A 26525-nucleotide genomic window follows, 5' to 3' on the forward strand; every position below is an offset into this window, starting at 1 on the left:
AGGGAAGGGAAGGGAAGGGAAGGGAAGGGAAGGCAAAGGAAGGGGAAAGGGAAGGGAAGGGAAGGCAAAGGAAGGGAAAGGGAAGGGAAAGGAAGAAGAAAGAGAAAAAGAAAAAAGGGAATTTCAGAAAATAAAGCAAAGGTATAGAATCAGAAGAGCATAGAATATAGTCCAACAACGGCAATACTTCAGTTTAGTTGACCGCAGAATAATGTGAGATGAAACTGTAAAGGCAGATTGAAATGAGATTGGGAAAGTCCTTAAATGTCAGTCTAAAAACTTGTATTTTAATCTGTAGATAATCCAGCCTAAGGAACTGTCTTTAGTCAAGGAGTTAAGCTGTGGCACAGGTTGGAGTAGTTTGTCAAACACCCACTGGGGGAAAGCTGGGAGCCAGAGACAATATCTCCTCCTGCATAAGATCTAGAGTTTGCCATCTTGTCTGTTGTCATTATCATATCTGCCACTGAACCTCAATATTAACATTTCCTCAATAAGCATATGATTACTTAATAATAACCAGGACAGGGGGCAGCTAGGTGGCTAAGTGGATTGAAAGTCAAACCTAGAGAAGGGAAGTTCAGAGTTCAAATTTGACCTTGGAATTTCTCCACTCTTTCCACTTGTTTCCTTTCCGAGATAGTACTATATGAGAGTAGAAAAGTAGGGTGGGGTGGAGTAAAGAGTGAGGAGGCAGAGAAAAGAGTCTCAGACTTAAGTCAAAAGACAGGTCTGGATCCTTACTTCGTGACATATAATCCTTGAGATTTCCAACAAATTATCTCACTTTTGGAGCTTCTTTTGGCATTTCCTCATGTGTAGAATGAATCAGTTGGGCTACATACTTGTGGAAGGCTAAGTCCAGCCCTGATGTTCTATAAGTCTATGTTCCATCTCCATTCAGCGATGAAACTTTCTTCTAAAACCTGAGCTATAATGATGATGAGATGGAAGAGACTGCCCTTCAGAGGCACTGACCATCCCCATTCTTTCCTTAACTTTGGCACTTTGAGGGATCTCCAGACTCATTCATGTGCACCTTGGTCAGTGTAGATTACCAACAATGCCTTGTCTTATGCTGTTCTTGTCTGTGTCCTGCCATCATTCTTTCATAAAAGTTAACAACCAAGGCATCTTTGTTTCATTTAATATTTTGTGGATGCCAGTGAAGGACTCAAGCTGACTGTTATCCCTCATTTTTGCTACATGACAGGCAAACCTTTTCTGGCTGTACATATTTGATCTAAAATGACCCCTTCCATCCCTTTCGCCTCAAAAATAAAAGGATGGGGAAAAAATAGCTTGTGGCACAATAAAGAATGAAGTGGCAACATCCGGCAGAGACTAGTTTTCTGGTTCCCTATCATCCCCAAAAGAAGAACTCATGGAGGCTAAGCTGGAGGAAGCCTTTGAGACATTATTTCTTTTTGTGTCCAGTTGTCAGGTGGATGTAGAAGGAGCTCCTTGCCAAATAGCAGGAGCTTTTATATCTTTTCCACAAATGTAAATCCAGAATGGGTTACCACCTCCCACCCCTCCAGACACTGAGAAGTCCTACAAGGACATAACATCCTTTGGTATTCTGCTTGGAAGGGCTCTCTAAATATTCTGATACTTATATTTAGAACAAACTAATAACTAATAAAATGCGATAACATTCCTAAAAGTGCTTTCTAAACCTTAAAGCGTGATATAGATGCTAGTTATCATCATTATTTTAACTGAAAGCCACACCCTCTGATAAGAAAAGAACAAAGTCATCATGGCTGTGTTTTAATAGAGATTTTGTGTGTGAATATATTGTGTATGTTTATGTATGTACATATGACATAAATTTGTATGTAAACATATGTATGCATGTGCACTGTGTAAGTATGTGTAATACTTGTATGTATAATTCAAGTTGCCTCCCCATATCAAACAACAAAGAAATGTGGCTCTTAGTCTCAGATTGCACCCTGTCCAGAGTGATCCAATCAGTATGCAGCAGAGGTTGGAACTGAATTGAGGTCTTCCCAATTCGGAGGCCAGCTTTCTGTACCCTGCTGCAAGTATCATTATTCTCATTTAATAGGTGAAAAAACTTTGCCCAAATCCATGAATCTATTGTCTGAGCCGAGCTTTATTAGATCTTATCTTCAAGTGTGAGCTTGCTTCTTCTTTGTGTTATGCAGATCCATTACCAGGGTGTGTTTGTTATTGGGGCATATTATAGTACTCTGTTACATGTAAAACTCAATTGAGAACTGATGCTGGATGTGGCCCAACTGTAACATATTCAAGGGCAGGCAGGTATCAAACATATCAAAAATAGGAAACCCTCCAGACTAAAACTGAAAACAAAACAAACTGTAATTAGGGAATAATTCATGAAATGAATAAAAATACAATAGGGCATAAATGATGCTAACATATGGTTTCCTAAGTCCATTTCTGGCCCTTGGGGATCTTTAGGTATAATTTTTATTTGAGTTTTGGCCACACGGCTAGCGGATAGCATGTTGTACTTGGAATCGGGAAGGACTGGGCTCACATCCTGCTTTTGACACAATTTAGGTGGCCATGATCAAGACACTTAATTTCTCTGAGCCTCAGTTTCTTTATCTATTAAATGAGGTAAATAGTCTCCATAGAATCTAGGTTATCAGCTTGTTGTTACTTTTAAATGAGGTCATACAAGTAAAGCACATTTGAAAACATAAAGCACTATGTCAGTTATCTCATATAAATAACTAAACAAATGAACTATGATTATAGAGAGAAAGCGTGTCTTGGATTACTCCACTTCATAACCAAGGATCTGCTGCTTGAAGTTCCTTCAATCTTAAGGAGCCCAGAAATGTCAATAAAGCATCATTTTTCTTCATATAACTCCTAAGCCAGACACCGTACACTAGTACAACATTGAAAAAGTAGGAGGGCAGTGGAATCACCCAGTAATTCACAGGAAGAAGAATAGTGATTATGTCCATATCTCTCCCTTTCCTTCTCTCTCTCTCTCTCTCTCTCTCTCTCTCTCTCTCTCTCACACACACACACACACACACACACACACACACACACACACACACACACACACACTGTGTTTGTCCCAAAATATGTCAAGTATTGGGACAAACACAATGAAGTCAGTTTTTAATGCAAGGAAAGAAATGTAGTTGTAACTTCTTGGGCATCACTGAGACTGGGTGGAATATGACTCATGACTGGAAGATGGTGTTGGAAGGGTATAATTTATTTAGCAGTCTGTGATAGACTGGTTTCCAGTGTTCCCATTAGCTGAAGTGAACAGAATGGCTTGTTTTCCATACTGATCTACTTCTTTTGCCTTGGGCTTTAAACAAACAACCATCAAACAACCTGCTGTTTACAGAGCATTGTAATAGGTTCTGGGTGAGATGCCAAGTTTAGCTTAGGTAAAATCCCAGCCACTTCAGAGCTAGCAGCCTGGTCGAGGGATAAGACAACAGCATTACATGACATAATACAGTCAATCAGCCAGTTAACAAGCATTTACGCAATAGTATATTTTAAAAGTATAAAACCAAGCATTATGTAAGGTGTGAGGATGAAATTATGGGCAGCTCGATGCAGTGAATAGGGTGCCCTCTAGATAGACTCCTCTTCCTGGGTTCAAATCTGGCCTCAGACACAAGCTATGTGACCTTGGGCAAATCATTTAATTCTGTTTGCCTCTGTTTCCTCATCTGTAAAATGAGCTGGAATCAGAGAAGGCAAACTACTCCAGTATCTTTGTCAAGAAAGCCCCAACTGGGTCTCGATGAGTCAGACATGACCAAAATGACTGAACAACAACAAAGAGGGTAAAGTCATTACCAAGTGATGTGATGATCAGGGAAGACTTTGTGAAAAGGGTGGCATGAGGGGATAAAGGGAATAGGAATCCAACAGGCAAAGAGAAAGTGTTCCAGCCATAGGAATCAGTATGAAACAAGTCACAGGCAGGACACTACAGTATATATTTTAGAAGAGAGAGTAGTACAGGGTAGCTAGAGCACAAAGCATATAAAACAGAATAATGTGACATCAAGCTAGAGTGATAAGGTGACTCCAGATGGGTTCTTCCTTTCCCTACTAGTCAGAGGTATATTTGCCAGTTGCTACTGCTATGAGAATTATTTTCTTAAGGCATGGGCTTGAGCCTGTCCACTGCCCTACTCAGTGAATTCCACTGGCTCCCCATTGCCTCAAAGGTCAGATGAACTCCTCCATTTAACATGAGAAAATATTAGTAGCTTTGATTCAACCAACCTTTATAGCCTTCTTCCATATTTACTCACGTTGGCATGTACTCCCTTTGACCTCTTTGAATCATTAGTTTCCTTCAAGAGTCAGGTCAAGAGTCAGGTTTAACATGAAGACTTTTCTGATCCCCCAGTTTCCAGTGTCCCTCCAGTTATGTTTTATTTATCTTGTAGATATTTCATACCCATCAAATGTGGCTTCTACAGGCTTGACTGGAAGCTTCTTGAAGGTAGAGATGGCTTCATTTTGGTTTTTATATTCTGAGTGATTAATATAGTGCCTGACAAATAATAGTCACTTAATCAATGTTTGCTTGATTGGTTGACCTTACTTCCCTTGTCTAGCATTGTAATGCTAGATAGAAAATGCAAAGAAGCCAATTTCCTGTACATATATGCATATATATGTGTGTATGTGTTGTGAATTTACATACATATGTAAATATACACAGATGTACACATACATATCTGAGAATCAGTGGCCCGGAGAAAATACGAAATGATGCTAAATGCCAATTTTACTTTTTCATAAAAATGACTCCATTCTTATTCCTCAATTTTGTGTAAATCTCTCTGTAGCAAAACAGCATACATTGGCAGGGGACCAGAGTCAACAATGCTGTTTTACTACTTATCTGGAGGATGACACGTGAACTCCTCTAACTTCCAAGGGCAAAGTTCCTACTGGTTTTCTGAACCATGGGGTCAGTGTGTTCACACAGGAAGCCTAGAATTATTTGGTCCACTGATAGAAAGTAACTTCTTTCCTAAGCTTTTGCCTAGGCCTCCTCTTAAAGTGGAAGCGATTAGAAAGAAACACGGCCTTGGACTCTCAAGATCTAGGTTCCAGTCCTGGCTATACTTTGTTTGGCACCCTTGCCAAACCTCAGTTTTATGAAAATAAAATAAGCCCAGAGAGTTGAATACTAAGAGCTAAGATGGTAGAAAAAAAGACATTCCACTCCCCCAATCTCTACACACACACACACACACACACACACACACACATACACACACACACACACACACACACACACACACACACACACACACACTAGAATGGGCAGAAATTGGAGAAGCCCAAAACATCATGATTTAGTCAGAGGCAATGAAGCTACAGAATGGAAACAAGCCCAACCCAAGTCACTCCACACAGGTATAGAAGGCACAGAAGGAAGTAACTCTACAAACCCTCATGTGGCAGTGGAGTGCTGAGGACACAAAGGAGCAAAGAGCGGGAAATAGAACTACAAGGACCTATCCAGTCCCTCCTGGCAGCAGAGCCTTAGGCTACAGGGAACAAAAAAGGGGAACTAGAACCTAAAGAACCTACTCACTCCCAGGTGGTGGCAGAACAGGAGACCTGCCCAGTCCATGAAACAATAGAGGAAATGGTAGTATAGAATGCTGAATATAGCTGGAGAAAGCAACTGCAAATGTTCCCAGAGCAATCCAGCAGGACCACCTCCTCAACAGCTACACCGTGAGAAACAAAAGCAATGGGGCTGATCCCAAATACCAGAAAAGAGTATTCTGTGAGGTCAAAGCAATGCACCCTCTATTCTAGGATCAGAGAAGAACCTCAACAGGTAGTAAGGTCATGGAGGTGAAGGGAAAAAAAATATCTAGAAAAATGAGCAAAAGACAAAACAAAAAACAAAAACCCTGATCTTAGAAAGTTACTTTAGTGACAGGGAAGACCAGATCTGTGTCTTACCTAAAACCCAACTGTGGTCTATGCACAGTAGACTTGTGTCTATTAAATAGAATTGGAGAGAATCTGGGGAATTTATCAATATCTGGAATATCAATTGAAATTCATCCCTTCCGCCATTGTCCCTCACATAACATTTTTACTAACATCAGTGAAACTGGCACGGTCTATTATACAGATTTTAATTACTTTCCTTAGGAGATAATGGGATGTAGCTGACCCCATACTAGTGACTTTGTTGCCCTGTTTGTATACTCACTACTTAAATGTACAGGTCCCAAACTAAATTGTAGGATCTCCAGCTACTCCAGGATCTACGTAGCTCTGTTTACCTGAAATAACTGACAACATTGTGTGGTGTGGAGACTTGGTGTGGAGTCTAGACAACTGCATATCCTCCATGTTTGTGTACCTACATTTGGCTCCATGTTGTCCTTCTGTGACATCTCCTTCCCTTCAACTTGTCTTTCAAATTCATTTTAACAAGGTTCCCTCTAGTAAAACCATTACGGTACTTCACGGAAGAGATATTTGTCCCTGGAACTCCCCATGTAGGGATGGTTCAATATGTAGCTTCTTTGATGGTATTTTTTGGGTTGTCTCCTCTATTAGATTAGAAGCTCCTTGAGAGCAGGGGTTGTGTTTTATGTATCTTTGAATTCCCAGCACTTAGCAGATATTAATTAAATGTTTATTGACTGAGGGACTGGTCATTGCATGAATTTCTTTTGCTCGACTGAATATTTATTGCAGGGACTTTGGTTTTGTTTTTGCCTTCCCTATAGGGGAGAAGATAGTGGAGGAAAGAAAAAAAAAGAGATTTTTAGTTTACAGAAAGAAAATAACTTTTTAAAAGAGAAACATTTAAATAGAGAAATTCTTTACATTTCTGATTCTTTTGGTTGTTCAATGCATTGATTCCTGGAAATATTCCTAGGAAAAGAAAGGGTACAAATCAAGGAGGTGTTTTAATGGAGTGTTATTACAACAAGGTGAACATCCCTTATCTCCCTGCTCCCTGACTGGTCTGTGGTGGGTGGATGCACCTCTGGGCTTCCATCCCCATAGGCTGTCTCTAGACATCATGATTCGGTCCCTGTGAGCAGATAGTATGGTACTGTTGAAGAGAGCAACATCAAGAATTGAGGACAAGCTGACATTTTGTGGCTTTTGCAGAGACAAGATGAGGTTCCTCATTCAGGAGGCAGTGATGCATGAAGATGTCATGGTAGCAAACAAGGGGTGGAGACCATTAAGCCTCTGCATTAAGGGAGAGAGAGATTGGGGAAAAGCAATTAAGAGCTGTGAGGGAAGCAAGTGAATCAGCCAACAGACTTTTCACTAATTGAGCCAAAGAGTTTGTCCTGTTTGAGTATGGGCTTCCAGTGACACAGGCTGCATTTTTTTAAACGAAGGCCCTTCTCAGACAATGGCAAAAGGCAGAATGGCATGCATTTGGTCTCCATTTTTCCAATACTTCACCTTACCCAGGAAGTACTGGCTATCCAACAAAACCTAACCAAAAGTCCTTGATTCTTTGAATGTAGAAATTTAACATTTTTAGGCCAATATATCTGGCCAAGCAGGATATGCATGTTCCTATCACTGCCGTGAAATTTTGCTATTATATTTCTCAAATTATCTTCATATATCTTCTAAATCTATCATTTAGGATGTCAGTAATCCCCAAAACCAAGTGTCATATTCAGTGGCTTGACCTTGGCACAACTGAATATGCAAAGTGTTTAGTGTCTTCCCTTCTCCCTCACTCCTCATTGCCCCCTTTCCTTCCTCCTGGTACAACACTTCTCCTGCTCTGCTCCCGACCAGCTGTGCATAGAATTCTAAGAGTCCATTAACTTGGAGAGGAAAAAAATGTACATCTTTATTAACTTTGATTTTCTTCTTAATCCTATGTGTTTTATTTTATGCATTTAAAAACCTTCTGAAGAGAGGTCTCCAGGTGGCCATAGGGAGGTTAAGGATTCCTCAGGGCCCATACCCTATCCTATATTCCCTTCCTTCAAAATCTTGCTCTCAATCTGAGTACAATGAATTCTCCATAAAGGGTTTGCTGATAACTAACTCAACTATTATAGTCCCAAAGGTGGGATCATCTCCTCTTACCTTGGTACTGGCTTTTTACTCAGAAGTTTTTGAGGATAGGAAAGCCTTTAAGAACCAAAGGAATAAAGTAGTAAGGTAGTTCAAAAGGCCACAGTGAGGCAGAGGAGATAGAGTGCTAGAGTTAGAGAATCTGGGTCTAAGATCCAGGTTTGCCATTAACTAGCTATATGACCCTGGACAAGTCACTTAGCATGTCTATGCCTCATCTGCAAAATGAGTATATGGGGACTAGATGATCCTGTGGTAGGGTTAATATTTTGTATCAGAGGTTCATGCCCAGAGGCCTCTCTAGTCATAACACCCAATGGGTGTTGGTTGGATCCAGCTCTCAGCACCAAAATCCTTGCTGATCCATTAGACCAGGGGTTGGCAACATCTGGCTCCACCTCCTGACTGGCCAGTCTGGGCAGAACCCCAGGATGTGCCCCAAGGGGCCCTTCAGCCCCTACTGCATATTCCAGCGCCTTCTGCCTCCATCCTCCTCCTTCCACAGACTTTTATGGCTCTCACGGGCCAAAAAGGTTGCCAACCGTTGCAAGGCAAACGCTTTTCCTAGGGTAAGAGTGAAAACTCAGCTGTGAGGCAGCAGTACTATGAAGAAAAGATCAACTAAGTGGTTCAGGAAATAGAGTAGTGAGCTTTAAGTTATAAAGAACTGAATTAAAATCTGACCTCCAGCACTTACTAGCTGTGTGACCTGGGACAAGTCACTTTATCCCATTTGCCTCCATTTCCTCATCTGTAAAATGAGCTCAAAAAGGAAATGATGAACCATTATCTTTGCCAAGAAAACCCCAAATAGTGTCACAAATAGGTGAATACAATGAAATAACAAAACAAGAAGTGAACTCAAAGACAAAATCCCAAATCCTATCCTTGACTGTGTGATTATGGAAAAGTCACTGTGAACCTCTCAGATTCTCAATTTTATCATCTATAAAAAAGTAGTAGTTCTTGTATGACCTCCCTTAAAAGATTGTTGCATGAAAAGCGCTTTATAAAATGTAACAGAATACATATGTATCCACCCACCCACACATATAAGTTATTACATTTTGCATAAGTGGCTGCTGCTGGCTCCAAATTTTACAAGAACCTAAATTAACTACTGCGTTTCTTTTCTCTTTTTGTTTCCTTTTCTCCAGGAACGAGTGGAATATCTCTTTCTCATCATTTTTACAGTTGAAGCATTTTTAAAAGTAATAGCCTATGGACTTCTCTTTCACCCCAATGCTTACCTCCGCAATGGTTGGAATTTACTAGATTTTATAATTGTGGTAGTAGGGTGAGTATCTCCCCCTCCCCCCAAGACAGATGCACACACACACACACACACACACACACACACACACACACACACAAATGCACACGTGCACTTTTTTTCTTGTCTCTCTTCTGCTTCTTTTTTAATTGGTCTGCCTTTGCACTAGGTTTTTGAATAAAATGAGAAGACTCAATAAAATCCACTTGATGCTGGAGGGAACACCCTTGGACAAGGAGGGGAGAGGAGGGTTAAATTTCTATGCTAAAGAGAGAGAGATTGGCAATACCTAGGATATTGCCTCTGGAATCTGGCATAAAATGAATATCTTTTTGTGAAATCCAGTGGTCCTCTAAGAGAGAGGAAATTCTATCTGAATTCTTTATCCGAGGAGCCCTCTTCTGTTCCCCTATAGACTCCTCTCAACTTCTGGGTTTCCTTTACCTACACCTTTGCTCCACTAACAAGACTTTAATGAAATAGTGAAAAGGTTCTTTGGCTCAGAATGAGGAGACTCAAGTTTAGATGTCAGCTCTGACAATTATGGTCCTTGTATATCTTCAGTTTCATTTTTCTCTGGAAAATGGAGGTGATAATACTCACTATATACTTCATCAGGTTATTGTGAAGAAGTGCTTTGTAAACCTTAAAGCATTAAATAAATGTGAGTTATTATATTCTTTGCAATCCGTATGTCTGCACACACTTGCTAAAATGTGGGAGCCTAAAGTGTATTCAAGTGAAGCCTGAATTGTTTGTAATTTGAAGCCTGGGCACAAGTTATTCAGTTCATTTTCAAATTATGCACATAAGCGATTTTCCTAAATCAAGATTCATTATTTTTGTTCTATTAAAGTATCATGGTCTTTTTTGGTAGGCTAATGATTAATACTCAATGGACTCCTCAGAATAATGTTTGTTGTTTTTTTTAAAACTCTTACCTTAATTTAACATCAGTTCCTAGGCAGAAGAGTAGAAAGGACTAGGCAATTGCAGTTAAGTGACCTGTCCAGGGTCACATAGCTAGGACGTGTCTGGGTTCAGATTTGAACCCATGACCTTTTGTCTCCAGGCCTGCTGCTCTATCCGCTATGCTGCCTAGCTGCCCCTGAATAATGTTTTTAAATGCATAAGTTACACAACAGTACAAAGGAAACCAAATATAAAGATTTTTTTTAATGTTTATGTTCATAGACCCTAAAATAAGAGCATCTACCCTAAAGTGACATTTGCTCTGTGGTTCTAAGAAAAAAAAAAGAAAAAGTAGTCAAGAAGCAGTTGAGGAAAGAGGGAATGAAAGCATTGAGATAATAGCCCTTTAAGATTTACCAAGAACTTCACGTATATTCATGTTCATTCAAGATTTGCAATAGCCCTGTAAAGTAGGTACTATAATAGAATCTCCACTTTAAAGAGAATGAAACATCTCAGATAAATTAAGTCATGACTTGCCAGAGGTTCCAAACCCCAGAATATTAGAAGCAGGATTCAAATCCAGGTATCTATTCCCACTACCAGACAAAAAAAATGAAGGAAAATGTTAATAAATGTAGACCAAGCACATGTTCCCCAATATGCCCTGTCCCACTTCAGTACAGATTGTTAAAGAAAACCCACCATATGCTTTAAGAAAATATACCAAACGAGTATACTACATTAGCGTATCTGTCTTCCCACAGTTCCTCTGAGATTTACTATTTTTGTCTTTTGGCACATTTGGCAATCTAATGGATATGAGGTGAAACCTCTAAGTTGTTTTTATTTTCATTCCTCTTATTGTTCATGTTTTGAAGCATACTTTTAGAGTGCTTAATAGCTTTTATTTATTTTGAAAACTGTCTATTCATATCCTTTGACAACTTACCTATTTGGTATTGGCTCTTATTCTTATATATCTATTTCAATTCCCTATATGTTTTGCATGTCAGAGCTTTATCAGGCATGTTTTCTACAGTGATTTTTTCCCATTTAACTGCTTCTGATTCTAATTTTATTTATTTTATTCATGCTTTTCAATTCATGTAGAAATTATCCATTTTATCTTTTATGGTCACATCTATCCTTTTAAGAATTCTCCCATAGCCATAATTATGCAAAGTATATCCTTTCCCACCTTGATATAATCTTTTCTATAAAAGCCATATAGCCATTTGGAATTGAATATGGTACAAAAGTTCATCTAAATTTAATTTCTTCTAACCTGCTTTCTGTTTTTTTTTCAGGAATGTTTGTCGAATAGGGAGTCCTTCTTCCAGTAATTAGAGTCTTTGGATTTATCGAACATTAAGCTACTATCTTTAATTTTTCTGGATCTTGCTTATCTAGTCTGTTCCATTGATCAACTTTTATATTTTTAACCAGTATCAACATTTTTGATTGCTATTTGATGATAGAGTTTGAAAGCTGGTGATGCTAGTGCCCCTTTATTTCTCCTTTAAAAAAAAATTATTTCCTTGGAGATTCTTGACCTTTTTTCCTCTACATGAAGTTTGGTAATTTGCTTTGCAGATGAATCCTTCAACATCCTTCTTTGAATCCTTAAAGTTAGAAGCCTGGGGCTTGAGTTGTGGATATGTAGATTACATTTATATAATATTTTAAGGCATATAAAGAGTGTTCTTCATAATTATCTTATAAGACAGATTATGACATTAGCTATGTGGTACTTGGCAATTCATTTAAACCTCTGTCTCCATTTTTTTCACCTATAGAACAGGAAAAAGAATACTGGCCCTGCCTATTTCATTGGGTAGTTGAAAGGAAAATAATTCACAAATTTTAAAGTAACCTGTAGATGGCCACCATCTTTCTTTTATTTTTTGGATCAGAGGCTTCACCACTTTAGAGCATGTCAGGAAATGAAATTCCCTACCAGTGCAGGTCAGCACCTTCTCTGCAACTTAATGTCTTAGATGATTGATTAGACCAGAGAGCACTGAGAGGTTTGGTGAACTGTGTCCACGTCAAGATGGTAGAGTGAAGGGTCACTACAAGTGGAAGTATCAAACTCCTTCCAAAACTTCTACTACAAAAGAACTGCACAAAACACCAAATTGAATTCTAAGTGGAAAAGCCAAGAAAAAGACTCAGTGAGACATTTTTCTAGCCCAGGGTAGCTTAGAAATAGAAAGAGAAGCCTGTGAATACTAGTATAAAAGCTGACTAGGGGAGTAGGAGCTATAGAAGCAGCAAGAACACTGGAAGCACCTAACACACCAGGATGGTAAGGAGATTGAAGACCTAGTCTGAAAGAGATTCCAGAGAATCCCTGTTCTAGCACTGGTGCAAGATCAGGTGCCATTTGGCAATTCTGTAGTCCAATTTCAGGTCACAGTTCTAGGGTAAAGAGAAGCAGTTGCAGTGAAAAAGGGTGCAAAGGCTTTGCCTGGATAAATACCAGAGTACAGACCAGGAGGAAAGTGACCAGAACTATCTCTAGATTATGCCACCTTGAAAATACTGAAAACCAACAGTCCCTCAGATAAAGCTACTCAGGCCATCCTCTTCAGAGAAGAGTAAAGCCCAACTCTAATATAAAGTCTGAAATCAAGAAAAAGACTAGAAAAATAAGCAAACTAACAAAAATAATGTGATTATTCAGTTTTACTGTGGTGACAGGAAAGGTCAAGATACAAACTCAGAAGAAGATAATGATTTGAAAATATCTACAAGCCTCAAAGAAGCCAAGCCTCAAAGAAAAATGCAGACTGGATACAAACCCAATACAACTTCCTAGAAGTGTTAAAGAGATTTTTAAAGCAACAATCAATAAAAGAGGTAGAAGAAAAGTTGGGAAAAGAAATAAGAGTTATGCAAGATTTTTTTTATTTTTTAATTAATTAATTGAGAATATTTTCCATGGTTACATGATTCGTGTTCTTTCCCTCCCCTCTCCGGAGCTGATGAGCAATTCTACTGGATTATACATGTATCTTTGTTCAAAACCTATTTCTATTATGCAAGAAAGTATTAAAAGAGAATTAACAACTTGGTAAAAGAGGCACAAAATTACTGAAGAAAATAACACCTTAAAACCTAGAATTGGTCAAGTGGAAGCTAATGGCTCCATGAGGCATCAAGAAACAATAAAACAAAGTCAAAAGACTGAAAAAATATTTTCCAAGTCAGGATGTCACTGGAACTTTCTCTAAGAGGCCATCACTTTTCTACTATCATAGTGGAAACCAAGATCAACGTGGGGAGCAACCTCTCAGAACTTCTTAGTTTTATTTGAATCTGTCTGTGATTCTTCTATTACCTGGCATTCCTTACAGGAAATCATACATCTGCCAATTTACATCATTTTGAAATGAGTTCCTTTTGCCTGATAATTCAGGTGGTTGTTGAGGTGGAAGGAATGGACTTTGATTTTTGTTTTCTACCATTTCTAAAGAATGACTGACTAAATTAGACAACAGATCCCTTTCGGTCAAACAAGAAGTTAATTACTCCATCAGTGTAAACCTGGATCCAGAGAACTCTGAACATTATTCGTTTATTCCCTTATGTATTAATTCAACAAACATTCATTAAATATTAATCATGTACAAGGCACTGTGCTAGATACCAGGCATGCAAAGATAAATATCACAGAGATTCTTCTCTGAAGGAGCTTATACTCTAATAGTGATGAAAAGGACATGAAATACAAATTACAATGACACAAAGGAATGTGAGATATATTAATTGAAAAAGGCCAAAGTGCTATTAAAAATTAAAGAAGGGCAAGATAACTTTCACCTTGGGAGAAAAGGAACATTTCATGGAGGACATAGCATTTGAGTCTTGAAGAAATGAACTTCTGTGGGTAGAGATGAAATAAGACACCAGAGTCTGGAAGTTTCTGCTATTTTTTCCAATTGTGGATAAAAGAGGCATCTTTAGGACAAATGAATACAGCTACAAATGATCCCAAATGCTATCAATTCAGCATCTTCCCTAAGGCTCAGCTTTCTAGCCAGTTTTTCCAGAATCATAAAAAAAATAAATTTCAGGAGGGAGCCTATCAATTGCAGTCTTTGAATGAATGGCTGCTGCAGGCACTAATAGAAGGCCAGGGGTGGCATGCAAGGGCTCATTTTTTTCTTTCCAACTGAGTACCTTCATTTCTTTCTTTGCTGATTTAATTCAGTTAAAATTGATTGACTGCTCCCACAGTGCATGACCCAATTCTAGGTGACGAGAGGGAACATAGAAAAGATATCACTAAGGAACCCAGGGTAGATTTTGCCTTTTAGCTCAGTCCAGTGGAAGAGTACTGCTATTGCTCTTTAACTATAAATCATTCTTTTGCATTAAGATAGCACTTTCTTATCTGAAAAACAGCACAGAACAGTATGATGAATATTAGATTTGGAGTCAGGATCTAGGTTCAGATCCCACTTCTGCCATTTATTTCCTATATGGTCTTGGGCAAATCATTCCCTGGGCCTCGGTTTCTTAAACTGTAAAATGAGGGGGTTGCTTTAGGTAACCTCTAAATTCTCTTCCATTTCTTCATGAATGATTTTATGAAAATATGGTTTTTGTTACTCCTCAGTAGGACCCTGTGAGACAGAATTATATATAAGGGCATGGGCTTAGCCATTTTGCTTTGAGTATAACTGAAGTCCCCAAGTGTCCATAGGGCATATCTCTTATGGAAACTATTTGGGACTTGCTGCCAAGATAATTGATGTAATGAAAGTTATCATAGGAAGACAACTTCAGAGTTACCACACTTTAAATACTTAGCCCTCTTTCACACTATAGTGCTCCATCCTAGATTCTTGGCCAGTTGGTTGTTTACTAAGACCCCTTGACATTTTTTCTGCTAATGTCACAGGTAGGTGTTTTGTTCCTTTCTCTACTTCTACATATCTTTAAGCACCTGCAGCTAGTCTAGAAATGGCACGATCTCTACTCTTTGCAGTTGGTGGGGAAATGCTCTCTAAAACACCATCTTAGAAATTCTGGAACTCAGAAGCTTTCTTCATCCTAGCACCACGGAAATATCCTTTTTTCAATACCCATTTATAGTACTGCAAAACAAAAACCCTTCGCTTCCTTTCTTATATTAAGTATTCTCTTTCTTCACTACTCTTTTTTTTTTCTGCGCGCACTTAAAGGTTTGTGGCTTCCTACAAGCAAATTAGAATCTGATATATCCTTCCTCTGAGTGACCAGCGTCAAAATGAAAAACTTTCCTTTTCCTCTCCTCTAATTTGCACAAAAGAATATTCTTTGCTGTGTTAAAGTTTGCTATGGTGGGAGGTGTGGTAGGTGGAAAGAAGGATGTTAGGGTGCTAAAGGGAGGGCCATGTTAGGGGGAAAGATTCTTTCAACCTGAAGCCCCAACCATCCCCAAGAGAGCTATTTATCTAGGGAAGGATAATCTTCCAGTGTGATTTCTAAGCTTTTGCAGTACCTGATTTTCCTCACAATATGGTGGATATCTGATTTCTGATCAACTAAGCCTTCTAAAGCTGAATCCTTCAGTAGGCCATGGCCCTTGGATGGCAAAACTGTTCTATGCTCCTTTGAAGAGAAATAAATCTAGTCACATATATCCTTCCTATCTAAGACATCAGCCCTAAAAAGTGATATAGTATAGAAAAAGGAGCAGTAGGTTCAGAGTTAAAAAATGTAGGTTCAGATCTCAGCCCTGTCTGTAATCTATGACTTTGTGTAAATCACTTGATTTCCCTGTACCCTCAGTTTCTTCATGTGAATTATAAAACCCCATTGGATATTCAAAGGTCTTTATAAACTGACTCCCTTCTACCAGTCTTCTTATACTCCCCAAAACTCTGTGATCCAGTGACAATGGACTCCTTATTGTTCCTCAAAAAGGACAAGCCATCTCCTGACTCTGGACATTTTCCCCTGCTCTCCCCTCATGCCTAGAACACTCTTCTTCAACTGCATCTCCCAGGCTCCTTGGCTTCTTTAAAGACCCAGCTAAAACCCTATCTTTTATGAGAAGCTTTTTCTTATCCTCTTCAATGTTAATGCCTTCTCTCTAAAATCATGGCCAACTTAAATCTTATTTGTACAGACTGTAAAATTGTTTGTATATTGCCTCCCCCATGAGACTGTGAACTCCTTCAGAGTGGGAACTGGTTTTTTCCCTTTTCTTTGTATCTTCAGGACTTAGTGGTACATGACACACAGTAAGTGCTTTATTAACACTGATTGACTAATTCCAGCTAAAATTATTGCTCCTCACACTTGCCATTCTAGCTTTCACCTTTCAGCTTTTGCATAGGCTTTTCCTTAAGCCTAGAATGACTTTTTTCTCCTCATCTTCAACTCCCTATCTCCCTTCAAGACTCAACCCTTTCTCCATCACCTCACAACCTGTTGAGAATGAATATAAGCACTTTAAGGGCAAGGACAGTTTCTTTCTCTGTCTTCGTCTTTCCAGCCCCTATCACAGTCCGTTCATTCATTAACAAATGCATCTTAAATTTAATAATCTACTCTAATTCTTTCATTATATAAATGGAAAAACAGAAGTCCAGAAATATGAAGTCACAGAGGAGCTGAATGTTAGAGCTGGAAGGATCATTAGAGAACATCTCCAGAGATTCTCTTAACATTTTCTGTGTGTCCCAAACCCTTGTATTATACCAGTAAAGTCTCAAAATATTTTTAAAAGCAGAAAATATATGTATTAATTCCTTTATTTTATAGATGAGTAGATTAAGACTTTCAGTATTTGAGTGACTTTACTGAGACCAGCAAACCAGAGATGTGAATCCATGTGAATCCATTCCAAGATCACTGCTATTTCCTCTACATTTTACCAAGGCCACATAGTAAGTGGCAGCACTGGTGGCTCCCTTCCCCAAAGGGAGACTCTCTGGACAGAGCCTACAACCACTGTAAAGAGCAGATTTCAAGTAAACAGTAGAATGGGTATAGGCATACACAGCACATTAAGGTAGGCATGCACCTAAGGAAATTTTTTGAGGTCAACAGTTATTGAAAAATTCAGCCTTAAAGGACACCAAAAAAATTAGAGAACTTAAAATGACAAATTTTTCAAAGAACAATCAAACTTTAAAAAATTAGCTTAAAATGAGAATTGTAAAATATCAGGGGTCTTTTTTGAAACATTAGAATGTGCCTGGCACTACTCTGTCCACTGTCATAAGGTAACATCCCATTGATCAGTTCAGCTCCTCTCATTAGCACTCACAAACACTATCTTCAAATAAAGATAATCATTAATAGGGACAATCCTTACTCTAATCTGATCTAGAATCTCTATCTGAGTCATATACAAAAAGAGTCTCATCAGGACCTAGTTATTAGCTCTGAGGTATCTTATTTCGTGTATCACCTTCATTAAATGAAGACAATAAAATTGATCAAATCATTCCTCCTAACACTTGAATGGTCTTCCAGAAACCTTCTAGTCCATTCTCTTACCCCTATTTAGGACTATTACCTCAACATCCCAGTCAAGTGGCACCATCTTGCTATTAAAAATCCCCTACCTCTCCTCATTTCATTCAATAACTCAGAAACATCTTTCTGAAAAAAAAAAGCTGTGTTGTTTTTTTTTAAATGTCCAATTTTGTGCCTAATCACAACTGATCTAGTCAGTTCATTTTCATATTGGTGGATTTGCTTTAATGTATATAGAATGGTGCAAAGGGCCCGAGTCAGGCTTTAGTTCCTTATGCTCAATAAATGAGCTTTGCTGTGTTCCACAATAATTATTATTTTAGGCAGTTGATAAAACTCTGATGCATGAAGAAATATTTCCCCTATACCTCAAGTGCCAGAGCTTTATCCCTTTAGTTTGGGACCGATCCCTGTTGAAATGCAAATCCCTCTCAGAAGGGTAAAACTTTAAACAGTTACCAGTCAATTATACCTTAATGTGATTTGATATAAATGAAAGATCAGAGAACAGCATCTAATAAAGGAGTTGAGAAATGGGGATAATAGTGAAATATGGGAAGAGTCTTACGTCTTCCTATATGGCAGGGTAAGACATCATGTGCTTTGAAAGAGGGAAGAGGGAAGAACTAAGATACAAATTGCCACTTCCCTTAGAGTATCCTTTCTTTCTTTTTCTCTTTTCTAGGCTGTTTAGTGCAATTTTAGAACAAGCAACCAAAGCAGATGGGGCAAATGCATTAGGAGGAAAGGGGGCTGGATTTGATGTAAAGGCCCTGAGGGCTTTCCGAGTGCTGCGCCCCTTACGTCTGGTGTCTGGAGTACCAAGTAAGTATGTTTAACTATATTCTTGTGTGTGTGTGTGTGTGTGTTTATAAATATGTAACACATTTTGATTACAGTATTTCTCTTATGTCTGGGAAAGGGCCAGTGATAATTGAGGGTGAATGAATGAAATGAATGAATCCATGGCTGTGTCTTCTGCTAGCTTGGGATAGAGTGTTAAGTATAGTTACTAGATGAGAACACTTTCAGCAGGAATTCAAAACCAGGTGAGTGGAGTTCAAAGGAGAGGGAAAGAATCAACAAGACAGAAGAATAGCTTTTCAAGGCCAACTTTTCACTCAGGAGAAGATTAACATTAAAATCAGAGAGATGAAGAATCCAGTAGCCAAACTAGGAAATGAGGACAAGCCAGGTTCAGAGATCTGGTTCCAAAATTAAAAGGTGCTTTTTTTTTTTTAATGAGTTGATGGCATTGGCTAAATTCAGAGGACCAATAATTCAGTGCTTTTTTTTTTTTCTGTTTGCCAGCTCCCACCTTGCTTTTGTATAGAGTGGTTAACAAAGAAAACTTACAAAATCTTTACCACCCACTAGCTTCTACCATCTATTTCTTCACAGTTTCCCTTTATTCTAGTGCTCTAGTTCTGTTGATTATTTCTAATTTTGTTTAGAAATTATTTTAATATACAATATATCAATTATTTATTAATTTAATTTATTTCTATTTATAGTTTATTTGTACATAGTTGTTGTTGCTTGTTGGATCCCCCATTTGATTATGAGATCCTTCAGGGCAGAAACTGTCTTTTTTTAATTAATATTATTTTTTTATTTAGATATTTTTCCACGGTTAAATGATTCATTATCCCCTGCCCCTTCCTTCCCTACTCCTGGAACTGACAAGCAATTCCACTGGGTTATACATGTATCATTGTTCAAAACCTATTTCCATGTTCTTAATATTTGCAGTAGAGTGATCCTTTAACATCAAAACCCTAATCATATCTCCATCCAACTACATGATCAATCATATGTTTTTCTGCTGTATTTCTGCTCCCACAGTTCTTTCTCATAAGTTCCTCTGGATTGTTCTGGGCCATTGCATTGCTACTAGTAGAAAAGTCTATTACATTCAATTGTGCTACTGTATATCAGTCTCTGTGTACAATGTTCTCCTGGTTCTGCTCCTTTTGCTCTGCATCAATTCCTGGAGGTCATTCCAGTTCACATGGAATTCCTCCAGTTCATTATTCCTTTCAGCACAATAATATTCCATCACCAACAGATACCACAATTTGTTCAGCCATTCCCCAATCGAAGGGCATCCCCTCATTTTTCAATTTTTTACCACCACAAAGAACACAGCTATAAATGTTTTTGTACAAGTATTTTTCCTTATTATCTCTTTGGGATATAAATCCAGCAATGGTATGGCTCAGGAACTGTCTTTTACCTCTCTTTTTATCCTAAGCAGTTAGCACAGTACTTGGTACATAGTAGGTGCTTAATAAACATTTACCAACTGACTTTATTTTTTTTCTTTTAAACCCTTACCTTCCGCCTTGGAGTCAATACTGTGTATTGGCTCCAAGGCAGAAGAGTGGTAAGGGTAGGCAATGGGGGTCAAGTGACTTGCCCAGGGTCACACAGCTGGGAAGCATCTGAGGCCAGATTTGAACCTAGGACCTCCCGTCTCTAGGCCTGGCTCTCAATCCATTGAGCTACCCAGCTGCCCCCAACCAACTGACTTTATTGACCAGCTCTAGGTCATTTCTACAAGGAGACAATTTTTACTAAGGTAAGATTTTTCAAAAAATGACTTGCTTAAAACAAACTTTAAGATTCAGAACTTGGAGTCCTGGAGCCTGAATATAAAGGCCAGCTCAGCCACTTGTATGACTTTGGACAAGTCATTCAACCTCTGTAGACTTCAATTTTCTTATCTATAAGAGGGAATCAGACTAGATGGTCACTAAAGTCCCTTCCATGTCTATGGTCCTATGACTGCTCCAGTATTTTCTAGTTCTATAGCTATAATCTTGTGACCAAATGCAAATATACTAAAGTGCAACCTTATTGAAAATTATTAAATATGTTATATTTAAATATTTTGGATATTTAAATATATTAAAATATAACTTATTGAAAAAATGTGAATAAATTAATAAAACGTTTATTAAGCATGCAAAGCATTGTGCTAAGTGCTGGGTAGATAAAACTGGAAAAACAAGACAGTTTCTGCACTCATTAAACTCATGTTCTAATTGGGGAGGCAACCTATATGGAAGGTTTTAGCTGAAAGTCATACGGAAAAGTCTCATGGTCCTTAGGGTACAGAGGCAAAACAATCTTCTGTTTCTTACATCACCATAGTTACCCCTCCACATCCCAAAGGATCATCTCATATAACAAATGGTATTTTTATGAAGGAAAAAAAAAATCAGTGCAGTTGATCAATACATTGAAAAAATCCAAAAATATGTACAATGTGTATGACCTGTAGACAACAATCCTTTTTTTAAGTCCTTACCTTCCATCGTAGAATCAATACTGTGCATTGGTTCCTAGGCAGAAGAACAGTAAGGACTAGGCAATGGGGGTCAAGTGATTTGCCCAGGAATACACAGCTAGGAGGGATCTGAGGTCACATTTGAATAAGCCACTTAGCTGCCCCCAGCGCTTTTTTAAAATGTCCTTCCAACTGATAAAATCATATCAGATTCTGATGGGGAGCCATTTGAGAGTGCCAATGACTTTAGTGACAAAAAATTTGGAGTCTTCAGTAGTTGTAACTGTAGCACCTATAGGAGGAAATGACTGGCTGCATCTGCACAGTAGTTTTCTCCCAGGTTGATAGCTGAGGGAACTGGGATAGAAGTATTGCAATCCAAGGCTTAGATTCAGTCCTGAAGAATCTCTATTAGGGCCTAAGAACCAATGGAAGTCAATGTGGTGGTAGTGGTTTGACATGCATGGCAAAAACTACTGTCCATAGCAATTGGTGAGTAGTTGGTGGGGCTGGTTGGCTTCTTCTCCTCAGGAATTGTTTCCCCAGACGATGACTGTGAGGTTTAGCTCAAAAGCAGAACTGATAGCCTCTCCTTATAGGTAGCAATTGGTCAGTAGTTGTTTCTAGTGGTGGTGAGGAAGTTGGACCCCTTCTCCACAATGATTCTCCTTTCAATAGTAGCTCTGGGAACTGGGTTGAAAGCAAGTCTAGTAGCTTAGGGAGCAATGCTATTCCCAAGGCTGTTAGGCTCAACCTCCTGAGCTGACTCCATCATTGTCTGAGTGGAGATAATAGTTGAGATGATGATAGTGATGGTGGTGGTTTGACTTGATGATACATACTGCCTTCTGTAACTCTCTTAGGGTGCCTCATTGCTTTTTCAGCTACTTTGGTTTCCTTGTCCTATATGGGACGATTGGTGGGAATGACTAAGATGGATGAAAATACCTGTTAAATGCCTAAATGAAAACAAGCTTCATACAGAAAACAAGCTTATAACCTGTTGGATCACCCTAGCAGGTCTAGATTACAAACTTTTTAAGGATAAAGGTCATTTGTGTGCTATTCTCATAGTTCATACTTCCCTCCCTAATTACCTTATATTTATTTGTACTGAGGCTCTTATATTTATTCTATATTTAAAATATTCTGTGTTAGAATACTCTGTACATTTATTCTAGATTTATATTTATAAAATTTACATATTTATATATGTCTTCATTTACTCTTCTGCTTGCTTGAATTAGTTGATCCTTTGTCTTTGTCTACCTAGGATGGTGACTTAATGATTGATTGAAGAAAAGTTTGGAAGGAGGGAAGGAAGAAAGCATTTACAGTACTGAGGGACCATTACAGGCAAAAGATCTTGTGGCTTACAACAGCCAGTAGCAGAGGTATACAAGCTGACTTTGGCAGCTTCAAGAATGCATTGAAGGAGAAAGATATACTATAAATAGTCAGATCTCAGATTACTTCATCTGAGGAAATAGATTATTTTATAATTGATAAGGTTCTTTTAATCAGTGTGCCAAGATGAGCCAGTAGACCAAGGCCAAGTGGGCAGAAGTAGGAGGGACAGGGCTTATAGAAGCTGAGGACTTTGTACATGGCTTTGAGGGTCATGTATTTAAGCATCTGATGTTTCAATTATACAAATTACTGATTAATTCCAAACTTAAGTCCAAACGGTTGTGATGAGCAAGATGAACTTCATTTTAAGTTGCATTGAAGGTTATTACAATAAACTAAGCAAGAAGTAATGAGGAACTAAACTCATGTGGTGGTGCTGTAAGAGGGGAGAAGGGATTATCCTATGCAAGAGATGTTGTGGAGATAAAAATGTCATGTGTTGGCAAATGATTGGATATATGGGATTAAGGAAAGTCAGGAGTCAGTGATGATATGCAGATAACAAATCTGCCTGACTTTAAGCCTAGGGGTGTCCTTCAGAATGGGAATGGATTTGGGTTGGAGAAGGAAGAGATAATAATTTATTTTTCATATACATTGAGTTTGAGATACCTACAGACATACAGTCTGAAATGTTGAATAGGCAGTTGGCAATATAGTATCAGAGTTCAGGAGATAAACTAGGATTGGAAATACAGGTCTGGGAGTCTTCCACATAGAAATGAATGATCATTGAACCCACAGGAGCGACTAAGATTACTAAGAGATAGCAGAGAGGAGAGGAGAAGAGAAACCACAAAAGAGGAACAGTGAAAGGAGAGAAGAGAAGAAAGGAATGGGGAGAAGAAAGTAGGAGAAGAGCAGAGAGGGAAAAAAGAAAAGATGAGTCTTAGAGAAGAACTACAGTTAGGGAATAATGATGAATGATGAATTGATAATTGATAAAAGCTTCTAGGATCCAGGGATCCCAGAAACTTTAGGTGGTTTTGCTTGAGAATGAACAGCTTCTTCTCCCAGCATAACTACCCCATGGTAAAAGGACTGTCCTTTGTTTCCCACTTTCCTCCTTCCTTCTACCCACTAAATTGAATTTGCCCAGGAATCAGAATTATTGGTCACAGCTTTGCCAGTAGCAATGCACGTTGCCATCTATAGTTGAATAGCAATACTGCATACCAGAGCTTCTAAGAACAAATTATCTCATTAAAGCATTACCTCAAAACTCCAAAAGATCTAAGATATCATTGCTGTAGCTAATGGCTCTCTCTGCACCTCAATAGACAGTCTTTATGAGTTACTTTAGCCAAAAAATTCTATCACCTGATGGCCAACCTTCTTGTAATAGGATCCTCTGGGATTAATTAGGTTGGTGCTCAGATAACAGATATCACAGGGCCTATGTTCAAAGATTGTATAGCTTGGTAAAAGCTACCAGAGGTTATAATCCACTGATTTAGCCTTTACAAACCCAGGATGACCTCCATGCCAGAGGAAGGTATCACAACTGACCCTCAAAGGTTTTTGTTTAAGTGACACTACTAAGTAGCTTTATGTTTGTTTAGCTTTTTCAGCTCTTCCAAAGCACATTCCCATCTAGATATCTTCTGAGCTCAACATGATCAACAAGATCTATCTAGGAACTGTGCTAGGTGCTAGAGATACAAAATTTTGTCTCCCTTCAAGGAGCTTAGAGTCTATCTATTAGTAATGTGTATATTCTTTTTGGATGGACCAATATCTTAGTTGGGTTCTGAAGGACATGGCTCCATCTATGAGGACCTGATGTAATCTTGAGTAATTGAAGGATTTAATCATTTTGGTTCATGGGCCTCATTTACAAGGCTACACAATCAGTGAAGAAATAGTAATTCCTCTATTGGCCATCCCATTCTTTTATGTATACATAGATACAGTTATAGAACTATAATAATATGCAGAATAAATCTTGTGTCAAACTCAAAGTCATATGGGTCAATAGTATACAGTCTTACCCATTGTTGGAATTAAATATTTGTGCTATGAGCTGCACGTGTTTGTGGAATACTGAGTTAGAAGTGATCCTCTGTCTCCCATGTCAGAGGTGTCAAACTGGCATAGATTTTAAAAATGTCAAATAGTGCTAGTAACTTCTAACTTTGAGGAGTAGGGGGGAAAGGAAGAGACATTTTGGCAGAGGCCTATTTTAATAGCCACTGAAAAGTTCAGAGGAATTAAGAAATATGCTCTACATCCCACACCTCTCAGGAAGACGGAGAAGAATGTGTCATTGGCCTCTTCCACTGTCTCTGGGTTGGGATAACCTCCTCCCTGGTGGAGAGAGCTGGAACTGTACCTTCCTAGAGTCCTTGAGTACTCTTTGAATATCTCTAAGATAAATATATTTATGAGATCATCCTTCTTAACTTGAGACAGTCAAAAAAAAAACAAACTTTTAAGCGCTCACTGTATGCCAGGTACTGTAGTAAGTCCTGAGGATATAAAAGTAGGAGGAATATTTCACACCCCTGAACAATTTATGTAACTAAAAATCTGATACCTTTATCAGAGAATGCCTCTTTGATGTATTACAGAATCAAATATGTAAACTAGCTATGAACAATTCCAAGACATTTCTCTTGATTCAACCAGTCAATCAAAGGTGTAAACTAGGTTCAAGGAATAAAGTGCTTTACCAGCCAGTGAATGAAACTAGTTAAAGGAATTTGACACTTTTGTGCCTGTCTTGGAGAAGGATTCCAGCAAGTGATTCAAGAGAGCTTTGAGGATACAATCCTTTCCCCTCTAACCAGAAGGCAGCAAGAAGAAAGGAGAGTGATCATAGCAAGAGTGTCATTGCTGACCTTCCCCTACACTGACCATATTATCAGAGAGATTGGGAGGACAGCCTCGATACACTAACAAAAGGCAGCTTTTTCTGGGTGAAGAGATTAGGAGCACCAAGATTCTAAAAAGGCCCTGACACTCGAACCCTAGCAAAAAAGCTTCACAGACTTCCAGTGAACTTCATGAGGACTCTGGAAGGGAAGAAAAAGATTTCCATCCATTCAGGAGTGGTGAATTAACATTTTACCACATGTACTTTCTAAACTTGAGCCCACTTTTCCCTGGACTCTGTATATTTTGGGGAAATTAAAAATCTTGGAAAGTCCCAGATTTTCAGTAAGCATTTTGGTTTTACTATACCAGCTCAGTAACCATACTATTTTGAAAGCTAGTTAACTCTGGCTGGCTTCGGTGGGGACTCATAAGTATCAGTACTTAATTTTTTTTAAATCCTTCGGTTACCCCTAGAAACTAAAGGGGAACAGTAGTCAGCTTCCCTCTGGGGACATAATCTCTAAGTGCTAGTTAGAGTCCAGAGACAGTGTTTCACAAAGAAAAACAAAAGTAGTCCCTGATCTCAAAACGCTTACATTCTAATGGTCAAGGCAACATGCAAATAACTAAGTACCATACATTTAAAATATAAACAGAGTAACGGGAAGGTCATCTCAGAGGAAGAGCTATTAGTTACATGAGAAGCTGGGAAAGGTCTCATGAAGAAGCTGGAATTTGAATTGAGTCTTGAGGGAAGCCAGGAAAACTAAGAGGAATCAGTGAAGAGGGCAGTTGTTCCAGGTAAGGACAGTTAGTAAAGAGATGTGGACTCAGGTTGAGTATTGAATGTTGTGTGCAAGGAGCCTCAGGTAGGACTTGGCCACCGTAGTGATTTTCCTAAAATTCAGGTCTTAACATGTCATTCTCCTCCACTCAGTAAACTCCAGTAGCTCCCGATAACCTCCAAGATCAAATACAAAATACTTTGTCTGGCATTGAAAACCCTTCACAATCTAGCTCCCTCTTTCCTTCCCTGTATTCTTATACCTTTACCCCAGCAACAGTGGCCTCCTCACTTTCCAGGAACAGGCTTTGGCCATTTTCTCTGACTGTCTCTGATTACTAGAATATTCTCCCTCCTCTTACTGGCTTCCCAGGCTTCCTTTAAATCTCATTTAAAATCCCATCTTCTACAGCAAGCCTTTCTCGACCTCTCTTAATTCCAATGCCTTCCTGTGATTAATT

At 38.6% G+C, this 26525-nt stretch overlaps 1 protein-coding gene across 1 annotated transcript in view; it reads left to right on the plus strand.

The window, feature by feature from the left end:
* CACNA1C (calcium voltage-gated channel subunit alpha1 C) overlaps nucleotides 1-26525 on the plus strand; it is a 1013247-nt gene that overhangs the window by 644765 nt on the left and 341957 nt on the right. Inside the window, exons 4-5 of the mRNA XM_044679095.1 lie at nucleotides 9252-9391; nucleotides 18447-18586. Coding sequence (XP_044535030.1) covers nucleotides 9252-9391; nucleotides 18447-18586 — 280 coding nt within the window. The remainder of the gene's footprint in view (nucleotides 1-9251; nucleotides 9392-18446; nucleotides 18587-26525) is intronic.

Source organism: Gracilinanus agilis, chromosome 5 (genome assembly GCF_016433145.1).
Source record: "Gracilinanus agilis isolate LMUSP501 chromosome 5, AgileGrace, whole genome shotgun sequence".
Lineage (NCBI taxonomy): Eukaryota > Metazoa > Chordata > Mammalia > Didelphimorphia > Didelphidae > Gracilinanus > Gracilinanus agilis.